Genomic DNA, 26,096 nt, shown 5'->3' on the forward strand with positions numbered 1-26,096 from the left:
CCACAGTTTAAAGTATTTTACTGAAGTGATTAGTATAGGTTTGTATTAGAAACGCAAAGAAATATGTTCCTTAAGACAAATCTGTTTCTTTAGATTATAATGAGAACTCATCCCACGTTCAGCTGCTGTCCTTTCTGAAAATGCTGTTAGGAGTGCAACACAATTTGCCTCTTCATTTTATTTATTGCAAGTAATTTTTAAGTGCAGTTAAAAACTCCAAAGGAGTGATGCTTTACACTATACATAATTTTATGCACATGTAGACACACACAAAGGTACCTCTTTTCTCACTGTATTTCTTATGCCACTGACTGTTATTGGAGCCTTAACTTTTTCTTGGAAGTACTCTGCAAGTCTTGCTAGCAGAGGTTATGAATCAGAAAGGATAAAGAGAAGTCTTTACTATTTTACTGTATCTTTGCCCGTCCTTTCTTTCACCTTTCCTTTACTACACTGTCTTGTCTGATTCTCACAGGAGACATGGATTACAACTGGTTGGACCATACGTCTTGGCATAGCAGTGAGGCATCCCCAATGTCTTTGGTGAGACATGTGGAGCCTTACCATTTAGTTTCCTTTATCATTTCACATTTCCTTTGTTTTATTTACACCTCTGCATGTTTTCTTTCTTTGTATCCTTTTTTTTATCCCACACCTTTAGGGGACAGTCAAAGGGGAAAAAGAAAAACTAGTGAGCAGGCAGTTATGTCGGATTCTAACACCTTATCCGAGAGGCAAAAGAAAATGGTGAGCTTTGGTGGCCACTCTTTGGAAGAGGACTTGGAATGGTCTGAGCCTCAGATAAAAGACTCTGGGGTAGATACGTGTAGTAGCACAACTCTAAATGAAGAACATAGCCATAGCGAGAAGGTACTGAGATTATGGAGCCTGCATTTTAACCTGCTCATTTGGTCTTTGTTTGCTCTCTGTCATTCATTAAAATACTGTATAAAATGAAAGATAGGGTGTTTCTAGAGACAAAGTAGCATTTCTTAAGGTGCAGAAAAGAAAAACAAATGAAATTACTCTGCATGCTTGCAGCTTTTACTGTTTGGCAGCCTAAGAAAAAAATTGAGAGGCATAAAGGAATATTGCTCTTACAGTTCCATAATAGCATATCATGGCATTACCTTCAAGTATAAAGTAATTAACAATATGTATTCTACTGATTGGCTTATTTGATTTACTATCTTCAAACTCCTGGGGCTGAAATTAAATTAATAGTTCAAACCCCAGGTGTAAAAAGGAGAGAATTGGGTCTCTCTGCACAGAAAAGTTGTTTTTCTTTTTTCCCTTTCACTGTCATGGTTGTTCTTTAGTTTTGTTACCATGCCATTTTTCTGCAGTATTGTGCAGAATTAAAGGCTTTGCCATCTGCTTTGGTATTTTTTATTTTTGCTTTCTGTTTGGTGGAGATTATGATAAATCTTTTTAGAATTATTAGTAGTAATGGGAGCAGATTTGTCTGTGCCTGCTAATTTTTGCATGAAACAGAGCATGAAATAGTATTTTTCTGTGAAAAAGTGCTATGATTACACAAAATAAAATATTAAAAAATATTAATAATCACTGTAACTATGTTACATATGTGAAGAATTATTCCAAGAAAGAAACAGTACATTTATACAGGGTAATGATTAGACTTCTAATGTATTTTGCAATTTCAACATACCACTACTAAGACAGAGTAAAACTCTTAAAAAGTTTTTCAGTCTTAGAAAAAACTGACAAGTTTGGAAGATCACAGCAAAGGAGTAATGTCTTCCATACAATTTCTGTTTTGTATTAAGCTTCTTTTTCCGTATTACTTATACTAGACCTCTAAAGTCCTTTTTGTCAGTATTCAAGTGTGATTATCATTGTTTGTAGATAACTACGTATAGTTGTCTATATTTGTTTAATCATCAAGACACAAAGATCATTCTAGATATTTACAAATTTGGTGTAGTAAAACACATAATGTTATTAACAGTTAGACAGTTATTGTGATGGACTGTACGTCCAAATTTATGTTTTCCAGCACAAAAGTCTACAATTCTATTACATTAAATATTAGTGTAATCATAATACTTCCATGAAATTTTAAAAGTATATCAGGAAATTAAAAGTAGCACTGAAATGCTTTTCTTTAAATTTCTATTCTATTTTGTGTTAACACCATATGATAGCATCCAGTAACGTGGCAACCATCCAAAGATGGAGACCGTCTCATTGGTCGGATTTTGTTAAATAAAAGACTAAAAGATGGAAGTGTGCCTAGAGACTCAGGAGCAATGCTTGGATTGAAGGTTGGTAATGAATAATTCGGGAACTAACTACTGTTTAAGTAAATAACATCATAATTAAAATATTCTCTTATCATATACTGTGTGCATACTGATATCTATAATTTGTTATCATTCTCAAAATTACAAGATAGAGACATTTTATATACAGTTACCAAGAGTAATTTTACAGGGTCCTTGACAGGGTCCAAAAACATTTTTCAGAAATTCTACACATCTTTTCACAAGTTTAATGAGAATATCTGTTCTACAAGGTACTAATTGCATCCTTGCTGGGCAACCCAAACCCTGTCCACTGTCTTTAGTATTGGGCACTGCACCATGGTGTAACTTCTTTTCCTCAAAAGAAGGGGAAAATGTAAAAAATAAACTACCTCTTGAAGAGCTGGAGAACATCTGAAATTTAATGACATTTCAATCCAGAGCAGAGACTGACAGTGAAAGAACTTATTTCTGGATTTTTCCCTTCTGATTATTTGATTTGCTAAATTTTGGATACACACAACAGAAAATTTTTTATGTGTTGTATATTACCACAAGGTAATGTATTAGCATCTTTTTCATGATGCAGTAGTCTTCAAACACATTATGAAGCTGTTGCTAGCTCATATCATGATCTCATTTTTGCCTGATACTGTTTGCAGTTCCAGTAACACTAGTACAAGACTGAGCATGAATTAAACAGAGTAAAAGAAACATAAATATATGTATTTTCATTCAACATCCTTGTTGTGAGAAACCCTTAAGAAGCCTGATGAATTCTCCATTCCCTGTTTATCATGGCCCTGACTTTGAGTACACAGATTAGGCTATAGTCATATACTGTAAATATGGATTAAATTATTACTTTTAAGATATTTTTACATGCCTCAGAATTTTAAAGTTGGTATTTTAAAGTTATTGCAGAAGGCAGTTGAACATCATTTTAGGTATGTGTGTTACAGTCTTTAGGTCAGAAAGAGTCAAAAGAGACTAAGAGTGCCATGATGAAGTATTTTTTGTTTCAGCTTCTATGTAAAAAAATCTAAAATCTCCTATTATAAAGATAAACTCTTGACTGAGATTCACAAATAGTTTAGATTCAAGACTGGCTACTTTTTAATCTCACTATGTAATTGAAAAGAGTGGTTTTCCGAGGTTATTCCTGACCTGAATTTTCAAATATTGACATTATTGAAAGTAACCTAAACTGGATTAGTATTACAAATTTTAAATCCCAATATGAAGACTGTTAAGAAACCTCAGGAATTTGAAGATTATGCAATGATAATTGGTTCTGATGTTTGAATCTCCCGATTCTAAGATAAATAGTAAGGTCAAACCTGCTGAAGTTTCCTGTAGAGAAATCTTTAGTATTCCAACTATTTTCACCCTACTTGTCCTGCCCAAGTGAATTTGTTTAATCAAGAGAAACATTTGATGCTTAGTGTGAACATCATGAGCTCTGTGACATTAATATATATGGTTTTGTGTTAAAAATTACTGAAATAAGTACTCTAATTATGAATCTTTCTTTTTAGTAGCAATTTATAATACATTGAAATACCACACATATTTTTGATAAAAGTGAAAAGTATTCTTTATTTGCAATGTGTTTAAATTGAACAAGTACAAACATCACTTCTCATAGCCAAAATTCTGGGTGTTTTTTAAATCTGTATTACCTGGGCTACCTGAAAACTAACCTGATAACTACCTGAAAAATAATTGAATTCTTCTTTCTGTTGCCAGAACATTTAAGTAATCTAATGCAATTTTCATTCTGTGAAAATACTTCCTCTTTGAAACAGGTAGTAGGAGGAAAGATGACTGAATCAGGTCGACTCTGCGCATTTATCACTAAAGTTAAAAAAGGAAGCTTAGCTGATACAGTGGGGCATCTGAGACCAGGTATGTATCTAGCATAGATCTATACAGATCAGAGTTGCTTTTCTGAAGTTGATAACAAGCAAGTGAAGTTACATGTGGAGTTGCAATAAATTGATGTGATGAACTACTCTAGAACTGAACCTGATATTCACTCATTCAGTTACTAGATTGCATTACTGCTTTCGTGAAATATATATTTTGTGCTCCCAATTTTTCTTCTCATTTTCATACTCAAAATATTTCATTGGTGTCCTGCCCAGTCGTTTTGTGGTGTATATTTTATATAGAGCTATTACAATTGTACCAACAGAACCAGCTTGGCTAAGAAATTGCTTCTATCCCAATGTGCAAACCATGGATAGCTAGATGGGAGAATGTGTGAGAAATGTGAACTGTTAAAAGATGAACCATCTGAAACTTAATTACTAAAACTATGGAAGTAAATGGATCTTCAGAGCAGATGCTGTTTCAAACATCTGCATTTTCTAAAGGGCATGTTGGGGTTTCTGATAAACCATAGCTGCCAAAGTGAGGAAAATATATATCTAATTCAATAGGGGTCCTCCTGATAATACTGCTGTTTCACTGAATTTTATATATTTGAAGCTGAGCTATAGAAAACCTGCATGAAGAACTGCAAACTTATTCTACAACAAAGGTTTCACAATTTAGTAAATTGACAGTAGAATGGTGAAAATTGTCATTCTAAGTACATTCTAAGTACAGCTCACAGCAGACTTCCTAAGCAGTGTTATTACTAAAATTATAGGTGATGAAGTATTAGAATGGAATGGAAGGCTACTACAAGGAGCCACCTTTGAGGAGGTATATAACATCATTTTGGAATCCAAACCTGAGCCACAAGTGGAGCTTGTAGTTTCAAGACCAATAGGGTAAGTAATTTTGTAAATTTTTGGCGTAAGTATGATGCAAAATTGAACTTTTAATCCAGAGCATATCAGATTCTTAAGCACTTTAAACAATAATAACTGCATGCAAAATTCCATAAACAAAAAGCATAGAATCTATTGATCACACCAGTAAGTAGAAAGAAGTGGTGTGAAAGCCTGTATTTTCTGAAAATCCCAGGCATTATCTACTATAATGGTCAAAAGTAGGTTTAATTCTGTGGTTGTTTACATGGTGATTTAGCTTATGCTGGCTCTGAAACTGTGGTTCTCTCTTTATTGTTGCTATTCTTGTTTTCTGACTTGATTTTTATTTTTCCTTTGCATATAATATGTATAAAATTATACATTCATATCTGATCTGTAAACTGATGATAAGATCTATTAACTGTGAGTCTCCAATATAAAATTTGCACAAAATACTGTATGCTCATAATATAATCAATATGCTTTAGAAAGGCTCAAATCCACATTTTCATCATCTCAATCTAAAAAAATCTATTACTTTATTTATTGCCTATTATTTAATATAGAACATATCTGGATGAATAACTAATGGTTGTCTAAGCTATGTGGCACTTTTTCTTTGGTGCTTTACATTGCTCAATTCTTTTAAATTTCAGACCTACCCCTCAGTGTCTAAACTTCATTTTTTTCTTCCTTAGCATTAGGGCATTTCTTACTGCTTTCTTACAGTAGACTGTGGGTACTTCACCTTCTTCATCTGTTTTGTTTCTTCCAAGTTCCTACACCAAAAAATCACATCTATCCCTTTTTTACTTCCCCATTGGAAGTTCCATAGCCAATCATACCAAGAATGTGAAGAAAGGGATTATTATCACTGAATTTGAAGACGTTTACAGTTGTTCATTTCAAGGAGGATAATTTGTTACTGGTCCAGCTATAGTAGGAATTTATTATGTAAAAACTTCATTTGGTTTGACAGTTTTTAAATGAACTTGATAATATCATAAACTGCTTCATTTTGTTAGTGGGATGATAGGAGGTCTCCTATATAAATACTGAATTGCAACCCCTTCAGGATAAAGGCTGTATCATCTCTTTTATCCTTAAAAAACTTTGCACAACTTGGATTGTAGGTATAATAGTAATGCTAAGGGACAGTCTACATTGCTAAAGAACACTGTCTACAAAAAGGAGGTTTTAAATTCATTTAATAGAGGTGTAAGATCTTTCATAATTGCTCTCAAACAGAATTTTAGAGCAAAGGTTTCAAGGGGCTGCTCATGTCTTAAAAATACCTTTGATGTTCTTTCCTGTGCTTTTATATTTATAATCTGTTGTTTTACCTCCTTATTATCCTGTCCTCTGTTTGTTACTATGTGCTCCACTTGCTGTCACTGCAGCAGCTCATCTATAATTGTTTAAAGTGGTGTGGGTTCTCATGCCTTCTTCAGAATTAACTGTTTGCCACACAGTCAGAAGAACTGATCCAGATCAGAGCTAAAAAAGTTCCATGTACTTAATTCTCAGTGTGTTCTTTCAATATATGTAGAAGAGTGTTTTCACCTCCAAAACTTCAGTTAATATACTAGATGAGTTTATAACTAAAGTCACCATGATTAATACTTCTGCAGATTGGTAAGGTTTTAGGTTACATGTAACTCTTTGGAATTCTTTTATTATCTGTGTAACTTCAGAAATACTTTTAATTAGATCTGATGAACTGTAAACACCATACCATCTTCTCAGTTTAGGAGATTTCTGTAATAACTAAATGGACTATGGAAAATAGTATCTCAAGGAAATTAATAGCTCAAGGAAACATAATACCATAAGTCTGTGTTCTGCCTCAGGGAATAAAGTTTCAGTGTATTTAAAATCATTAGAAGTTCAGACTTACCAGATGTCTGAAGCGATAATTATATCTGTTAGAATAATTGATGCCCACATGAAGGATTTCACTTTTGCATTGAGATAGTTCTTATTACTTATCGAGTCTCCTGATGGTCTTATGGCAATGAATTAATTAATGTCAGAAATTTTCAGTTACTAGCAATTAACTTAGTTGAGAAAGAGAACCTGTTGTCATATCCTGATTGCAATTCTGAATGCAAAACCAATTTCCAGTAAACATAACAAGATAACAAGATAAGCTGAGATAATATGGAAAGTTTTTTCTGTAAAAAAATCATTCAATTTTGGCATGCAGTGTATCATTTTTTCTTTTTGTAAAAATAAAAAATGATGGCCTGGTTGCTCTTTTATGTAAGCTCTCTGTCTCTTATATGCAAGAACGTAACTATTTTCTGCTTTCTAATTCTCAGAAACAGCTATTTTCAAGTGCACGGTATTTCTGTAGTTACTATTGTATTGAATTTGGAAGGAATGATGTATTGTGTTTAATTATTTATTCTATATGATCTTGCACTGGAATGTATCTTACTTGCAAGTACCTCTGCTCCTCCTACATCTATTTATTTCAGCGAGAGTTCCTTGTAAGAAATACCATTCACACTACTGTGATATACTGCTATCTATATGGTTAGTGTACTTTATGATATTGTTCACAGCTTTCAAGCTTATTGGTCTAGCTATCTATAAAAAACTCATATTCGACCTATTCAGAATGATACCTGTTTTCAAGGTTTTCTTCTCAGACTTGTATGACAGAAATACCCTATCAAAATTGCAGATTAGGTTCAAAAGTATGTTAGATTGGATGTTAAGGATCATTTCTTCACTGAAAAGGTTATCAGAGATTGCAACAGGCTGCCAAGGGCAGTGGTGGAATCATAATCTCTGGAGGTCCTTGAGCTGTATAGACATAGTACTCAGAGATGTGGCTTAGGTAAGGTCTTGTCAGTGTTATGTCAATAGTTGGACTGAATGATCACAAACGTCTTTTCCAATCAAGGTGATTCTGCTATTCCAAGTAAAGTAGTCTGTGAGCAAATAAATTCTACAGTGTCAAATATGGAGACTTAAATATTTACTTCAATAGCCCTGCTAAGTTTCTGGCAACTTTTTCTTACTAACATCAGAGACAGTGATTTCTTTTTTCTTGTCTGCAGGTTGCAGTTACAACAGTTACATGCTTTCTGATTAATCTGAATTATTAGTGGATCAATTCACTTGGAAGGTTCCTCAGTCTGCTTAGTAAAGCTTTAAAATGAATCTTGAAACATATTTGTTCCAAAAAGGAACTATGTAAGCTTTATTGATATGAATCTCAAACCCTTTTTGTCATGAGTCAGTAGGTATCACAGAAAGCACTTTTAACTTTCTTTTCATATACTTTTGTGGTGGGTGGATCTTGGCTCTCCTCCAAACACCTATCCAGCCAATCTCTCCTTGTCCCTCCTGATCAGGAAATGAGATGGAAAAGCTCATCTATCAATATATGGATGGGGAGATCACTGAGAAATTGCCATCATGGGTGAACTAGATTTGACTTGGGGAGGATGAATTTAGTTTATTAGGAAATAGTAACAGAATAGGATAGTGAGATATAAAACCAAAATCAAAACCACAGTGCCCTCACCTCCCTTCGTCCCAGGCTCAGTTTCACCCTTTAGCTCCTGGCTCTTCTACTTCGCTCCCTGCCCCAGGCAGTGCTGGGGGGGGCGGGAAGTTGTGGTCACTCCTCCTCCTCAGACTTTGGTGTCTGCAGAGATGTTTCTCTCATTATTTCTTTCCTCACTCTTCTTTCTCAGAGCTGCTGCACAGCTTTTTTTTTACCCTTTCTCAAGTGTGTTATCACCTAGCTCAGGGGTTCAGATATGCCCTGAAGGGGGTCTGGTGGAACCAGCTTGAACCTTCTGGAATTGGCTGGAACTGGCTGCATCGGGCACAAGGCAGCCCCGGCCTCTCCTCAGAGGCCGCTGCCAACATTGGGCACTGACACCCAACACAACCTTAAAGAAATGAACTACAAAGGAACACACACCATGATTTTAAATATTGTTCTTGCTGAAGCTCTCCATCTTGCTTGCTTTTGCTCAAATACCAAAATTATTTATTAGCATATTGATAGTTTTTATTAGCGTACAACGTTTGCCCTTCATAGGAAGAATGAGTCCCTTTATGGGGAGCTGGGGGCTGTAGTGAGGTACTTAATCATTGTGTCTAAATGTTTTAAAATTACACAGCAGCATGCAAAATTTCATATAGGTGATGCAACGTCTTAAACAACTATGCAATTTTGCCAAATGAAATCGCTCATCATATCTAGTCACAGAAAGCATAAGATTGTCCAATTGAGGTTGCAGGTCAATAAAGGACATATTGGGTAGCCATCACTGGAAATCTAGTATGTTTGAGTGACAGTCCAATACATGTAAGTAACGTATGATGTCATTAAAAAGTCAACTACTCACAGTTTTAGTCTGCTATTAACTCTGATATTATTTTTTATTTACTGAATTTCATTTGTGACTGTGCAGCCTCCTGCACTCACCAAACAACCTGTTCTCTAGCCCTTAAGTTGTCACTGAAATTATTCATACTGGATAAAAGATAAATCTTCCCTGTTGCTGAAGGCAGCCAGTTGATCATATACTTTTCCAGAGGCATTCCATGGTGACTTGAGAAGTATTATATTATAAATTAAATTTGAATATGTTTGTTAGATAAAGGCTCAGCCTGTCTTTTCCTGATTTCAGGGACATTCCCAGAATACCTGACAGCACACATGCACAGCTGGAGTCCAGTAAGTTTCAATTGTGGGGTAGGAAAATCTTCTCTCTCTTTTATGTAAGCGCAAACAGATTGAAAAATGTCATCTACAGCCAGTATAGTTCTTGTATCTTTGTCTGTATTTGTCTCAATTTGTCATTGTATCATATCTATGTCTAATAAGAAACTATCAAAATCAAGATATTTTGATTTAGGCATGAAATTTGGTTGTAAGCTAAGGCTATTTTCTATTTTAAAAGCTTAATTCTAACTAATACACAAGAACATTAACAGTAATTTTTAATTTCCCGTTTGTTGTTTTGCACTTCAACTGAACCTGATAAACAAAAAAATGGGGAACAAATGTTCTTTATTTACAGCCTGGGAGACAGCTGCTTTGAAATCAGAATACTTCTACTTTATTAGAACCATTCAGAACTCTTTAAATTGACTAAATACGTATTTCATGTGGAAAAAAATGACTTGTTCTTTGGCTTAGAGCTGATAAAGTCGTTTTCAGCCTTAAGTTATTTATTTAGAACTCTTTTACAATAGAAGCCAGTAATAAATGCAGTGGCATAAACTTGATTATAATAATATGGAAAACTCCTCCAATAATGTTTCACTGATAAGACAAGTCTTAAAATAAAGTCCGTTTTATGTTCTGTGAGATGTGGAATCTCTTTTGTATTTATAAAAAGAATTTATTTTTGCTCTTTATTTTCTATGTCGAAATTTGTCCTCTGGTAGCAGTATTTAAAGCAATATGCACAAAATACATTACATGCATCTTGATGTTTTTGTAAAAATCTAATTAAAATTAATTTGATTGTGCAAGATAGGCGCCCTTCAAAAGACTGAATTCCTTTGACTGCTGTAGGTATTTCCTTTGCTCTTTAAGAATTTTGAGCCTCTAACTCACTGACATAATTACAGTCAGAAATATCTGAATGAGCTATTTTTCATTCTGTTTGCTTAAGATGACATTTTACAGCTGTAAGAAACTTGGAAAGCTTTTTAGCACCAAAAGATTTAATGATATTATTTGATAATTTTAAATAGATAAAAAAGTTTTCACAACCTTATTGCATGTTTGCTTATATTTATACATCATTTCTTTAAAAAACTTTATGAAAATGCTTAAGGCCTGCTATATATAAAATATTTTTTATTTATAATTACAGGTTCTAGTTCATTTGAATCTCAAAAAATGGACCGACCTTCTATTTCAGTGACTTCTCCCATGAGTCCTGGCATGTTGAGGGATGTCCCACAGTTCTTGTCTGGACAACTTTCAGTATGTAAACATTTAATTAATATTAGTGTTGTGTTTTTTACAGTATATAGAACTCACTTCAGAGTGTAATCTACCTCTAACATAAATTTCTTGTTAAGCTAGGAAAATTTTTTTGATTAATGCTATGTCTCAGTGTAGGCAAGGCCTACACAAATTCCATTTTATTAGCTTGGAGCATTTTTCTATGTTTTGAATTAGAAATATATTTACATATGTAAATTCACGTAGTAATTAGACTGGGAGAGTAAAATTTTCAGAAAGGTGTAATCTTGGCCTCCAATTATGTTTGTGCTGTTGAGTTTATAGACTTTTTTCAACTTTGACACTTATACATACAGTTGTAACACATACATACAGTTGGCAGATTTTATTATCTGAGTGCTTGGACATTAATATAACTTATTTCTTAGGCACTAGCTTTCACATCTGCCTTCCCTATGTTTCCTAATGTTGTATTCCTTGTACCAGTGTTACTGTGCTTCACTCTCATTGTGAACAAAGTTAATTATCCAAATGTTTTTGTTAAAAGGTTAATTTTTTATTCTAAGCTGAAGAATTTGGGGTTTGTACACTGTTCTGTGTCACTGACAAGTGAGATTTTTCAAAAGTGTTTAGTTGTGGCCTGGTACACATTGAAAAGGAGAGGAAAATGGAAAGGAAGCAGTGCAAATTTGGTATTATACAAGTTTGAATGTGTCACATTCATATTTCTTTCTAGTCGTTTCTTGTTAAGATAATATGTACACTATAAAATATGCATAAAAATCAAAGCAGACCATTTATAGGTCTCACAGAAATGGTTTATGGTATTGAAAGAGGAGAGGAAGACATTTTTCAGCAGTCATGTTGGTTCCATTTTGCAATGCATGTGACATTATTTGTTTTGCTCATCAGATCAGCCATCTACACTATATAATTTTTAATTTTATGTAACTGTTGTGCTTAACTACTGTGAAAGACTCGATCCTTTTGATAAAGGGAAACTTGACTGTCGAGTGCAGAATGCTTTGCACAAAAAACAGTGACAAGGGGACTCAAACTGTCAAAGTACATGGACCAAGGTTTCTAAAAGTCAATTTAATATTACAAGACAGCAAAAATTGTTGACAGTGGAAATGGGGGTGGGGGGAATAAATTTCTTTTGGCTAAACCCCATAAAAGATTAGGCTGTCAAAAGTTTTGGTTCCCAGATCTCAGCATGAAATTCAAGATCCAGAGTTAGCTGCTCAGACATGCAGTACACAGAAAATGCAGAATGATGATCCAAATAGAAATGACAGTGAAGTATCTTTTTCACTTTTTCAGTTTTAGAAATAAAATTTTCAGGAGTTTAAGAACAGAGTTTATTAGTGAAGCTATTAAGTCACTTTATTTTGTGGTTTTATAGGGTATTGCATTTTAAGGAGATCTGGAGATAAATTTTAATTTATTGAATAATAGAGTTCACAAGGTTTTGTCTCAGAATGGCAGAAATAGAAGGAAATCCTAAATTCTGAATGTGCTCTTTATGGTGAGTACCTTGGCAGGAGAATAACAACAGAACCCTGACAGTAGGTGGGAACATGATACTGTTCTTTGTGGAGGTGTTAAGTCAGTTGACATTCTGGGTGCTGGTGGCCAAATTCAAACAGGTGTTATCAATCTGGAATGGGTGGTAGGTTTCTCTATTTTCTGTAGTATTTACTTCTATACAATACTATATAGTCCTGGTAGGCCATTGTTAGGGCAGCTGGGTGTAATAGGTTGTGAAATGTGAGAGCTGTGGATACAAGTGGAGATACAGCTCAGGTGAAGGTCTGAAGTGTTTGAATAAATACATTAATATATAGATCCTTATTTAGACAGCGATACAGAACCTTTGAAGGTTTGTGTGTCAATAGTGTTTTGTATGGTCTTATATATCAATGATTTATAAATACATTATTAAATAATTTACATGTATTCTGTGAAGTTTATTTTATGGTGGTTTTGATCCACAGTGTTATTTCAGGGGAGTATCTGATGGTTATTGTAATTATTGTTTTATTTGCTTTGTGTAGTTCCTATTTCTGTAGTTTTTCACTAATTTGTTTTTGCTTTAATATAATTTTGAAAAAGTCCAAATTTTTTGTGCTTTGGTGTTCTTCACTTCATTACTGCATTCTGGCTACTTTTTCTCTATACTGAAAAATACAGTGAAAAGTATAACTTGGAATTTTTTTGCAGTAGTTAGGTTTAGAGACTGTTAAAATTACTAGAAGACCACATAAATGGATACAGTTATAAAATGCCAATATTTCATTTTTGTACTAGTGGAAATTCTAACAGAAAAGTGAAGTCATTTGTAAAATGAATCTGTTTCCTTATAGAGCTGAACCACAACACCACTTCAATAGATTTTCAATACACATTCAGTTTACAAAGCAGTAAACTTCACGTATATTCATTATTGTTGTGCTATCTGTAGCATTCTAGAAAGTGGATATCTACAATGTGAATAAAATAATATGCTGGCATACTGGGGGGGAGATGAATTCAAGTACATGTACTTGAGGATGAGACATGTACCCCTTCCCCCTTTCATCTGTTCTGCTTTCTTTTTGTTGCTTTCTACCTCTACATGAGTAAATTCCTGTTGCATTCACATCAGAACCTGGAAAGTACTGTCTAGTGCACCCAAGGTGCTTATTGCCCTCCATTTCCAAGTCAGACTGTGGCAGATGAGGGTCCTTGGTGCATGGCAGGGGATATTCTGTCCCTTTTATGACTGCAATATTCTGGCATATCTGTATTTGTTTTATAATATGGAGCAGAAACAAGCTGATGATCTACTTTTATTGCACATGAGTAGGTCACATTCTGGCACCCACGGTTTGGGCTATGTGTACTGCCTGTGCAGAGCCAGGGGCAGTGTGGCTGCTGCACCTCCCACTGCACTGGAGTGCATCAGACAAAACCCATGATCCAGACTCAATTTTCTTATATATCCTCTTTGGTGTAAGAACAGATTACACACATAGCAGAACAGATTTCTCCAGCATCTGTGCACACCAAGTAAGCAAGGAGGGTGGCAGAACCATGATCACGCTGCTTGCCTCCATACTTTGGGTACATTTCCTGCAAATATGGAATAGTCGCTTCTTTCTATCACTTTGAATTAGATTAATAATCTCAGGAAAACAGGAAGGTAAAGGAGATTCAGATTTGTCAGATGATTGCTATGGCTTTTGTGACCTACTCCCATGTTCCTGCTCCTCCACTCACTGTCCCTCTAAGCTCTCAGCATGTGATGTGACAGCATCTCTTCCTGTCCATTCCCCATGTGCCACACACTTTCTGTGCTACTGCATTAGAAGTTGCCTTAAACTGAAGATAGTGAGTGCTTGGTTGGAGTTTGTAGCTGGTGCAGGAACTTAGGAGTGTGTGTTGCCTGTAGTGATGTAGTCTTCTTGTAGCTACTGAAAAGCTGTATGTGGTCTGAAAAATAAATTATAAGTGCATCTATGTATGGAGTGCAACTACTAAGTTTTCTTGTATATACCATATGTCATTTCTGCCATGATTGCTAGATTGAAATACATTTATTGTACCTTCACCCCTGTAATGCTAATACCATACATCACTAACTTTCTTTTAATTGTTTTTAAAATATTTAGGAGAAATACCGCTTAAAATTGCAGAAAAAAAGAAAAACTTTTCACTTTTCTTGCTTTACTACAGTGCATGAATTGTATTTGTTTCTGCCTCTACAATCATCCTGAAACAGATGATCTTACTTGTCCCACCCCACTTTTAAATCACACTTTGCTGACCTGTTTCTTTGTCAATGTTGTTTTTAAATCTCTTGTAAATGTTATTTGTAGACTTGTAAGGTGAAATTCGTTCTCCTGGGGAATCAGTGGCAAAATTCCTGCTCATATCACAGTCTTTTGATATGATTTGATATTAGATTTGCAGATTTAATTTTTGCGTTGCGTTAAATTACTTTTTTTGTTAGATAAATACGTTGTTGGTGTTTAAAGTAATAGTTGTGTGTCTTTGTTTTTACTTTTGGTCTTTTAAGTTTCCAGCGTGTTGTCCTTTTTGGTTTTGTTTTATTGCTTTTTCTTTAATTTTGCTTACCAGAGCCAAAGCCTTAGTAGAAGAACAACGCCTTTTGTTCCTAGGGTTCAGGTAAAGACTTCGTCTGCCTGACAAAACCTAAAGTTGTGGTTTTTTTCTTTTGTTTGTTATGGAAAATGCATAGTAGGAAAACGCTACATTATCGTTCGTTTTCCCATATATTTAGTGTGTTGCTTTAAACCATATTAACAAGTTTCATGCCATCTTGTGAGCAGCTTGTAAAGTTCTGCATGGGGGTTAAAATATTGAATTAAAATTTAAAGAGACAACTAGTTTTTCTTTGCTATTTACCTAATACTAAACTCATAGAGGTTTCAGTAGTGATGATGGCTATGCATCCCACATGCAAAATGTGTTTAATCTCTACATAATTTTGTACTTGAGGTCATTATATAAAGATGGATGTCTCTTTAAATCATTAATTATCATCCCTTAGCACATCCTTTTTTGCATTTTCCTAGTAATAGTGCCACCTTAAATGGAAGACAGGCAAAAAATTTGTACCTTGTTTAAAGACATTATTTTCTTATGTATGAAACTTGGTTCTTGCATTTTAACTGTTCATCAAAATAACCAAAACTCAGTTAAGAAAAAAGAAGAAAAGAATTCTCCCATTCTGTTACTGAATTTCTTTAGCCTTCATATTCTGCTTAGGTACAAGTTGTTTGCCTTTTTTCATTAGGAAACTCCTAAGGTATAGTAGATTAATTCAAAAGTAGGTTTTACTAATATGTTACAATGCCTATCTTGCTTTGCTGCATGTTTTTCAGTTTTTTTGTAAATATAATACTGTCTGCTTTTCTTGCATAATATATTTATGGACTTGTTAATCTTTTGTGTGGGAGCTTTATAAATGTTTCTCTTTTTTGATCAACTGCTCAAGGAAAGATGTAAAGGCTGATCTAAATGAACAGGATGAGATGACTAGATACTGTATTGAAATAGAAAAATATCAAATATATTTATGAATAAACTTTTAAAAGGACTGTAGGAAATTGGTTATGACTCATATTTGAGAAAGTATAGACTATTTCACAATATATTATTTCCTTATAACTGCTTAAATGTAAATTCAAAATAAAGATGATGACAAAAAGATTGAGATTAAAATAGTAATGCCTTGATAGTATTTTTTTTAGTAGATGTTATTATGTTTTACTGACATAAACTGACTTTGTATGAAACATTATAAAAAATGTGTTAGCATGATTAAGAAAGTTGGCTTCTGCTCATGGTAATGAAATCAAAGAGGAGTATAAATTCAGCCACAAGTTGTAAAGTAGTTCATAAAGGTAAATTATTGTATATAACATAAGTAGTCTTTTAATATATTTTTTCTCTTTAGATTTTTCCAAAATAGATTAATAAACTATATGATAATTGTTGAATTTAAACCATAACTTCTGCCTGAAAGCTGCACGCTTAATGAAATATTGTAATGTAGAAATAATAGACAGTAGCACCTTATTGTACTCACATTATTTAAAATAAAGAAATAGACAGAAATTTGACAACTCTGCTTAGACTGGTATCCTGTAATGAAAAAAATTATTTGCTTTGATCAAATGATTACAGTAGTTATTTAAAAAAAAAAAGTGTACAATTTGATAAGAATATCCAGCAAGAGATGAAAGTGTGTCAAGCTTACTCTCTTACCTGTGGTTAGATTATTTTTTATTATATTTTTCTTGTAGATGAGAACTCTCTTTAGCCCCAGTTTTGCTTGTGCACGATGTGCAGCCATTGCAAACTTCTCTAACATTTTAATTTTTTTTAGAGCTCATTAACAGTCAAAGCTAAACAGTTTGTGACAAGAGTTCCTGAAGATCTCAAACCTGTGATCTTGACATCTTTACAACGAGACTGAAACAAAAAGTCCCTGGTCTGCCCCCTTTCAGTAGGGATGGTAGATAGCTTAAAATAGATTAATTTAAGATATGTTGTCACTGAAAGCTGCAGAGAAGTGAAACACTCCAATGATCTTTACACAAGGGTGTTAGGAGCATTCCAGCAGCAGCGCAGAACTTACTTTTTGGCAAGTGAAATTACCTAGCTCAGAACTCTGAGCTGTTGTTTATAGCTGTCAGGAAGCATGCATTACATTGTGGGCTATGGTAAAGCTGTGTCTGTAGAATTCCCTACAAGAATCAGGATGGCCAAACAATTCTGTTTATTCTGTTATTTATATCTGTTTCATTTCACTCATCAGGAAATGCACATCTTCATTCTTTCTTGTGTCTTCTTTACTTCTTAGTCTGAAACTGATCTTGGTGATAAATGCCTTAGATTCTGGCACAGCACTCTTCCATAATTTATCTCCATGTCATTCTAGTAGTATTCTACCTCTTGTGTCACTGGATCACTTAAAACCTATCATAATTTTATTGGAAAGAAAACCACTTCAAGTTCCTTTTTGTCTTACTGTGAACCCTTCTTTTGAGATTTTTGTTTGTTCTACAGTGCTTGGAAAAGTGTGTACTTGTTTCCTGAACTTTTGGATTCAATTTAACATATCAATATTTTTTCTAACTTACATAGCAATACTTCAGTATCTTCATAGGGCAGTAGAATCCTTTTGAGACAGAGTTGCCATTGAACCACTGTCTTTTTCTAACTGCAAAAATTTCAGACATCCTCTTTGCTTTAATACAGACCATCAGCGTATTAGATTATGTATACAAATATATGTGTGCATACATTTATTTAAATCAAGATGAAACCACTGAAAAACATTTTTTTTAAAGAGATCTAGATTGCGGCAGCCTAAATACATCCATAATTTTCTGGCCTTCATATCCTAGAGGCTGTTCAGTTTGCCAGCTTTTTCATGTATATTTTCCAGCATATCAGACAGCAGCTGAAACAGACATCAATCATAGTTTGGATTTTTATCCAAATAGTCAGGATTTTTTAGGGGTATGTTTAACAATATCCAAAGCTCACCTCAGCTCCACCAAAGATTTTAACACCTCAGGGCAGTTTCTGCATCTACATAATATTATGTCCACATAATATTAAGTCCACATAAAATTATTGCTGTAAGCAGTTTATTTTCATTTTTTGTTTTTTTGGCAACAGCAGATCCTGCTGCTGTATTTTGTTGTATTTTCAGAATAATGCAAGAAAGAAAGAGAAGTAATTTCAAAACATTACACTAATAAATAGCTATCTAGGTTACATGAAAAATTATAATGAACAACAGAAAAATAAAAATGCCTGGCCAGCTCTCTTTCAAACTCAGTGATGTCTGAGTAGGCTGTGGTGCTAATAATTAAGCTGCAGGGCAGGTGATCTTTCCCAGTGGCACAAGTTTTATCTCTTTTCCATGAGAGTTATGAAGCAACTCTTATATAAGAAAGTGTGACACAGAATTAAAACCTTCAAACACTTTCTGTTTTTAAATCTAAAGTTATCACTTCAGATACGGTGTGCATGTATGTGCTGTAAGCAAAACCACATTAGCATTGCATAGTTAAGCAAACAGCCAAGCATTCATGAGCTAGGTGTATAGGAAGTGGCAATAATAATATTATATCTGTTCTCTTAACTAATTTCCCTTATGCTTATGTATTTGACGATGGGTCCTAATTACATAGTTACTTATTTTCTAGAATTCTGACCTCAGTCAGTGCTCTGAATTAAATTTCTAGTGGAGATATAAAAAAAATTAAATAATTAAATCTAGTAAACTGACTTAATTTATGCTAGCTTTAAGTAAGTCTGACATGCCTTGGGCAGTAGCTTAGACTTGTACAGTTGAACTTAAATACCTCAATATCTGACGTGAGTGGTCCAGCCCAAAAAAGGGACACCTATGCCCATTAATGCTATTTGAAACTTAGGTTGCTCCAGAGGGTGAGTTCTCATTCCAGTAACAGGACATCTGTGGTTTAAGGCCTGTTTAGACTGAAGAGACTGAATGTGTCTCTCAGAAAAGTGGTTTTATCGTCACGCTAATACCTGTTTTCCTCTCTGGAGTATGAAGTCCCATCTGAAGAGAAGATATCGTGTGGCTGAGAAGATAAGTGTTTGGTGATTGCAAAGAAAGCTTAAATTCAGTGTAGCAGATTCCTGACCTGTTACCTGGAATGTATAATGATTTTTAATTGGACCACTATTGGTTAAAAAAAAGAATCCATGAAGCTCGGATGAGACCCTCACCTCTGCTTGCCCCTGGTAACTGTCGTCATCACCTAACTGCAGAAAAGTTCTTGTTTCTTGCACTCTGCATGGCAGGTGTTCTTACCTGGAAGCCTGTCTCAAGGAGTGCAGCAGATTCTGGACTGCTCTGTGGATGACGAAGCATCTCACAGTTTCAGGGGTCATTGAGTTTTAATGCCTGTTCACTTGAGTGTAGGTTTTAATGGAGATTTAGTCAAGAATAAGTACATATCTGCCTAGAGAAAAAAAGCATTATGAGTGTGTGTGTGTGGCAAATAAGTTTCAGTTTCCAGGACTTCAATGTTAAGTGGAAAGATCTTTAGAAACCATTCAGGCTGTATCACTTTCAAAGTGAATTTCAGGTGCTTATATCCTAAGTCATCTAGATCAATAAAATCCTATTCAGGAATTTTTTTTCCAGGCATTAACCTCCATATTAGTATCAGCCAGCATGGGTTTCCTGTTGTGTATTTTATGTGTTGTAAATTTAGTCTCCACTTCTTTTATATCAAGATTGCATTTTCACAGTTTCTTAGATATTCTGAGCTTTTAAAAGTGCCATTCCTGCATGGGTTTAAATGGGGGGTTTGCAGATGCTGCTCTGTGAGTCAGCTGCTCAAGTCTTTAAGTGCTGAGCATCATATCTGTACATTCTTGTGGACTTTCACCCTGAGGATTAAATAATTATATGTTCTTCACTTTTTAGGTTAGGAATCTTTTCTGCATACTACTCAACAAATTTATAAAAGAAAAAACATCATTTCCCCATCAACTTTTCTGTTATACATATGCTATCCCATGTTTATTTCACAACATAAAGTAGATGGAATATTCTATAAGTTTGTCCTGCTTTTATTATTTACAATATTAGAAATTATAATCAGATCCTGAAGCAATCAGGTTTTGTCCAGGAATAATACACACCTGAGAAATCAATTCCAGTGCTTTACTTCTCACGACAAATCAGGCTCCAGGGTCTTATTCCAGGTTCCTGGACCATGAAGAACGTGCAGTTCAAAATATCTTTTGAAATGTTTTAGGAGATCCACCTCTCAATACCCAAGAGCTCTGGGAAAGAGGAAGAGGTGGTATCTAGCCCTCTTGGACTGCATCCAGCTCTCTTAAATGGCTACCTTTTCTCTCCTTGTGCATAGAAAAGACAAGGCTCTTGTAGGAAAATAGCATAACAGCTGAATATTGTCACAGTACTTATGCACAGGAGAGTCAGAATTAGATCTGTCCTGTTCCTAAACTAATTTTCCATGTTCAGTATGCTAGTCTGAACTCCTTGATTCTCATTTACCTGTCATTTGCCTTGACATCTTGTCAGATTTTCTTTCATCCCAATCTCTCTGTGCAGCATATTTTGTGCCAGTTACACAATGGTTTTTTTTTCACCTGATTGATTTCTCTCATTTAGTCTGTTTTTGTTCCTTAGTTTGTCTATGGTACCTGACATTAGTGGCTCCTTTCCTCCTGTGTTTCACCAAGAAGTATCCCATATCCTTTGCTTTCACAGTAGTTCTAAAGCACTTTCTGATTTGTCTCTTCTTCCTTCTTCTAACCCCATGAGAATGCAATCCTATCCTCCCCTGCTTAGGATTCTTTTCCATTTTCTCACTCCCAGTTTCTTCCTTTCTTCTCTTTGCATCCAAGTTAGATGTCTCGGGTTAAAAGTGCTTGTCCAGGGCTAGCAGTGTCAACACAGGAAAAGGAGAGCATTGTGGTCATAATTCTGCCTCCTGACCTTTCCTGTAAAAGGTCAAATTACAGGCAAAATATTCCTATTATGTACCAGTTTTTTTCAATTTTTGTTTTCAGAGCAGCAAGAGAAAAGTAGAAGGTATAAGACAATTCAAATTTCATATTATTTTTTCCAAAACACAAATGTCAGAGCACCTCAACAAATGGTGTCAAGCAATTTAACTTTCTACTCAAGTCATTCTCCAAACATTTTGACTGAAGTTTTCCTGTTGAAATCCAGTCTGAAGCAAACACAGTGAATAAATATTTAGCTCAACATAATTCTGGTTTTATTTTTGGCACCTGTGCCTGGATTATCTCACCTTCACTCAGAGTTTGTGATAGTGTCTGGGTGACAAATGTTGCATTCTGCATAAGCAAGGATAATTTTTTCCAAAAATGTAGTTGACTAATATTGTCTTCATTGACTTACTCCCCTTGGGCTGTGGAACGAGCCAGGTCTGTCCTTTGCTCAAGGACTCCCAAGGAAGCCTATGGGGGAATACATTTAGTGTCAGAAAACATTTAGCATGACTTGCACTTCAGCAGTCATTAAAGCTTTGCTTTGAAATCCAACAGCTGTTGCAAAGCTTTCCACTTGTGATCTGCAGCTGGATGAAATTACTAGTCCAGACATTTCCTTGCTTTGCAGGATTGTAAGAATGGCATCTAGAACTCTCACGAATCGATTGTATTAAGGATAATTTCTCTCATACGGTTTCCTGCTTTAGTAGCCACAGACCTGGAGCTGGTATTAGAAAGCTATTAAGTCAGCAGTAGGGCTAATGTTATGTGATAATAAAGGACAAATATCTTCCCTTTTAATATCCACATTACTGGTTGGTGGCTACAGGAGCTGCAATATCTAAAGTAATGGAGAAGGAAGGATGCTGCCACTATTGAATGAAGTGTTGTGTCATAGTGTCATCTCACTAAAGTATTGTTAATGGCAGGAAGTTACATCAGCCTCTTGTTTTGTGGGTCAAAACTCTTGAGAATTGCATCAAGACTGTTCTTTAACTGAAATGCTGAAGATGAACTACAAGCAGAGGGACACCCTGTCTATGAAATTATGTGAGATGGGCTCCATAGAAAGTTGACTGTCCCTGATTATTTTTATCTTAGTTAGGGTATGTTCATGACTAATGGTGCCCTGCTTGGGAAGGTGTGGAGTTGGGCCCTTTGATTCCCCTACTTTCAGGCAGAGTCAGTGTTTCCTTTAAATGTCCTAGTTTGTCCTGGGCCTCAGGCAAACTCACCAGGAAAAGAGCCTTCTCTCTCAGATATAGTTAATGATACTGCAGTGGTATCACCATATAAAGATTCCCTGGCTATTTGGAAAGCTTTGTTTTTCCCTAACTTCACAGTTTCCCCCTTCTACAGCAAGTGCTATAAAATATGTATATCCTCTCCTTGAATTGATGTATTAGCAGCTTTAGCATTCAAACTGAAATAGCTAAATAGTAGCTTCTAATGACTGAAGTAAAAAAGGATTACAGACCAAGTCTAATAATAATTTCTACTGATGCATACTAGTAGTTTTTGACTTGTTGTTGCTGAGCTGGACTGTGAAGAGGGCTGAACTACTGACCCTCCCTATCATGAAGTTTCTGGAGGCTTATATGATTTCAGCATGGGTCTCTGCATCTTGAAAAATGTTTAGAGATTTGAAATATTTACAGAATGATCCCATAGTCTTTCTAGGACATGAAAGATTCATTCATTCATTGTGCATAAACTCCTTAGAAATGTATATATATGAATGCCATACATCAGTAATGCAAGTAATACGGTATCACTGCCAAGACAGAAAAAACCTAACCAGACCACCATGTAAAAAACAGTTAGTATAAAATAATTGTACAGGGGTTTTAAAAAAGAGTAATTCTTGGTAAATACTTAAAATATAGTATTTTTTAAAATCCTTTGTTATAAATACAAAGTAGAATGTGATATTTTCTGTTAAAGGTACCAATAGAAGTAGAAACTTATAAGTAAAACTAATTTTAAGAATTTACATGCTACTTTGTTGTAGAAATGAGCTCACTAATTAATTCTTTCTTGTTACAGATAAAACTGTGGTATGACAAGGTTGGTCATCAGTTAATAGTGACAATATTGGGAGCAAAGGATCTTCCTTCAAGGGAAGATGGGAGGCCGAGGAATCCTTATGTTAAAATTTACTTTCTTCCAGACAGAAGGTAAGGTACACACAAAGACAAGGAACATTTGAGTAAGAATTACTCTCATACTCAGGTGGCATGCACAGCTGAGTTTCTTGGTCATAGAGACTCAGAAAAATCTCAGATTAATGTATCAATGAAATAAGTGTCAAGATTTAATCTGACTCAGTTTATAAAACAGACTAATCATTGGATTGCTTATTCTGTAGAATAGGATGTAACTTTATATTTTTACATACTTTTCCCATTATCTAAACTGGAAAGATATTTATTATAGAATCATAGAATCATAGAATTGGCTGGGTTGGAAGGGACCTCAGAGATCATCGGGTCCAACCCTTGAACCACCATTGCGGTTGCTAGACCATGGCACTGAGTGCCACATCCAGTCTCTTTTTAATCTTAAATCTTCTTTAGTCTCTTTTTATCTTCAGTACCAACTGACTTCAGGAATTAAAACTATTCAGTATTTTGGAAAACATTGCTTTTCCACTTTAAGTTTATACCATTTATGACAAGAAAGCTTTCTGTGACTGCATAATCTGATTTTCACTAATGACAAAGAGGTTTTGGATGGAATGTCTTGAACTCACCAATATTTGGACTATCAGCGTAGATTTTTAGTTCAGTCAAATTGTTGCAGTGTGTTTGAAGATGCTGCAGCTGTGCTAAACTGACAATCAGGTGTGCTTAAATTCTCTTACCTGCCTTTTCAAGATTAATAAAGCCACCCAAAATCTGTGTTCAGAATGCTTCACCATGTAAGCTGAATAACCATATGTCTAAAAATAGTGTTTCTTAGTTAATATTTTAATCCAGCTTCTGAGTAACAGTTCAGAAATATGATATGCAATCAGAGTTGCAGGTATTAGCAAACCGGTGGTATCTCCATTGCCATACTAAAAAATCCACAGAAATCAGTATTTCTTATCACAGCTGCATTATGCAGCAATCAGCAGGTTTAAAATTAAGCATTATTATGAGAACTCCTGTCAGTATTCTCAGTAGGAGTGTGGGTGTTTTCCAGAAAAAACCTGTTTCCATTAGAAAAAAATAATTCCTTCAAGCACAAAGTATTTTTCAAAAACACCTTGGGGCCAGAACCAGGACTTCCATGGCAGCCTTGCATGGAGACCTCACTGGGCTCCAAAACACAAGGCCAGTCTTGTAGTTGAGATGCACCTTCAGCCTGGGTGGGTCCTTGGGGTCAGAGAAAAAAATTCAGGATCTGTTTTGAGAGTTCATTCTCAGGGCTTCTGGTTTCTCACCTGTGGGGCCCTTCCTCAAAAAACTCTGCAGAGTTCCAGGCCCTGGATCACCCACAGCTCCCTGAGCATTCCTTCATGCAGCTCAGCTGCTTCCTCCTGCTCTGCATTTTAAGAGTCAGCTACTGTAGGATTGGATGCTTGAATGAACCATCTGGCTCATTTATCTGAAATGCAATTTTTTTGTGCCCAGTGTTGTCTGCATTCATGTTCTGTCATCAGATTTAGCCTCATAGAAATTTCACTTACAGAACTATATTTGGCTTTATAAAATGCTGTTTTCAAAACAAGAATATTAAAGCATTTCTGTTTTTCAAGGAACTTCTCAAAATTGGTATTGATAAATGAACTGGAAATCACCTAGCTTTAGTTTTTTATAGAATTTATGAATTATCCTCAATATACGTGCTAAACTCAAAGATCTAAGCCTGATCTAGTACATAGCACCTATAACACTACAAAATGTACTGCTGATTTATTTTCCTACATCCCATAGTATACATATGACAGCTTAATGGTCTGTTGAACATTTTGTAACTTTTTTTCAGTGATAAAAATAAAAGGAGGACAAAAACAGTGAAGAAGACACTGGAACCTAAGTGGAATCAGACATTCATTTATTCTCCAGTTCATCGGAGAGAGTTTAGAGAACGAATGTTAGAAATTACCCTTTGGGACCAAGCACGAGTTCGAGAGGAAGAAAGTGAATTTTTAGGCGAGGTATACAATTACGGTTACTAAAACAAACAAACAAACAAACAAAAAACCCTCACATATTCACAGTATTACTCAGTATTTTTGGAAAAAAATTATTAAATATAGCAAAGCTAAACTGTTTTAAATTTTTGTATTTGCCTTTATTTCACTTTATTTCAAATATACCACAAAGTACTGATTTATGATTATTTCTCTGTTTATACTTTTTTTAGTAAAATAATGCACATTGTTTCTCAATTTCTTTTATAATTGTTTGTTAAAATGCATATTATTCACAGTTTCATTTGATCAAAATGTTGGAATGTTGCTGACTAACTTGCTTGAATAACTTGGTGCAAGATGCTCTAAAAGTCGTCATAAGATAATAAATATTTTGTGAAAGATTTTTTCTGTTTTTAGTGTTGTAAAAAGCACAGGAACTCCTTTTGTGCTAAATGTAAGATTTTTATAAAACTTCAGACAAAGATCTTAACAATAAGAGAATAATATAACAAATCTATGAACATACCTATTTTAAAATATCCTGTTATGTAATGCTTTCCCACTTTTAACTATTTTTTCTCTTTTAGATTCTCATAGAGTTAGAGACAGCATTACTAGATGATGAGCCTCACTGGTACAAGCTTCAAACACATGATGTCTCTTCATTGCCACTTCCTCATCCCTCACCATATTTGCCACGCAGACAACTCCATGGCGAGAGTCCCACGCGGAGGTTACAAAGTAGGCTGTTAGTTTTATTAGCTAATTACTAACTAGTTCATCTTAATTGATGTGTAAAGTGTGTTAAATTCTTGCAGATAGGAAGCTGACAGAATTTGTGTATTCCTTTGTAGTGTGTATGAGTTACATCATCTATGATCACTGACTGATGAGAGTCAGACATGCTATAAATGCCAATGAAAATATAGATATGTAAGAATTAGATG

General features: G+C 34.8%; 1 protein-coding gene across 36 annotated transcripts in view; it reads left to right on the forward strand.

The window, feature by feature from the left end:
* The window catches only part of RIMS2 (regulating synaptic membrane exocytosis 2), a 419,884-nt gene that overhangs the window by 219,925 nt on the left and 173,863 nt on the right, over positions 1 to 26,096 (forward strand). For 19 of the 36 annotated variants that reach the window (XM_030444594.1, XM_030444596.1, XM_030444600.1 and 16 more), the window contains 9 exons: positions 476 to 543; positions 2,169 to 2,288; positions 4,076 to 4,175; positions 4,924 to 5,047; positions 9,688 to 9,734; positions 10,885 to 10,997; positions 23,073 to 23,203; positions 24,999 to 25,170; positions 25,737 to 25,890. In XM_030444594.1, coding sequence (XP_030300454.1) covers positions 476 to 543; positions 2,169 to 2,288; positions 4,076 to 4,175; positions 4,924 to 5,047; positions 9,688 to 9,734; positions 10,885 to 10,997; positions 23,073 to 23,203; positions 24,999 to 25,170; positions 25,737 to 25,890 — 1,029 coding nt within the window. Of the gene's footprint in view, positions 1 to 475; positions 544 to 661; positions 871 to 2,168; positions 2,289 to 4,075; positions 4,176 to 4,923; positions 5,048 to 9,687; positions 9,735 to 10,884; positions 10,998 to 15,101; positions 15,150 to 23,072; positions 23,204 to 24,998; positions 25,171 to 25,736; positions 25,891 to 26,096 lie in introns of all 36 variants that reach the window. The other 17 variants (XM_030444591.1, XM_030444593.1, XM_030444592.1 and 14 more) reach the window with 3 other exon arrangements.

The sequence above is a fragment of the Calypte anna genome, chromosome 2, assembly GCF_003957555.1.
Source record: "Calypte anna isolate BGI_N300 chromosome 2, bCalAnn1_v1.p, whole genome shotgun sequence".
NCBI lineage: Eukaryota > Metazoa > Chordata > Aves > Apodiformes > Trochilidae > Calypte > Calypte anna.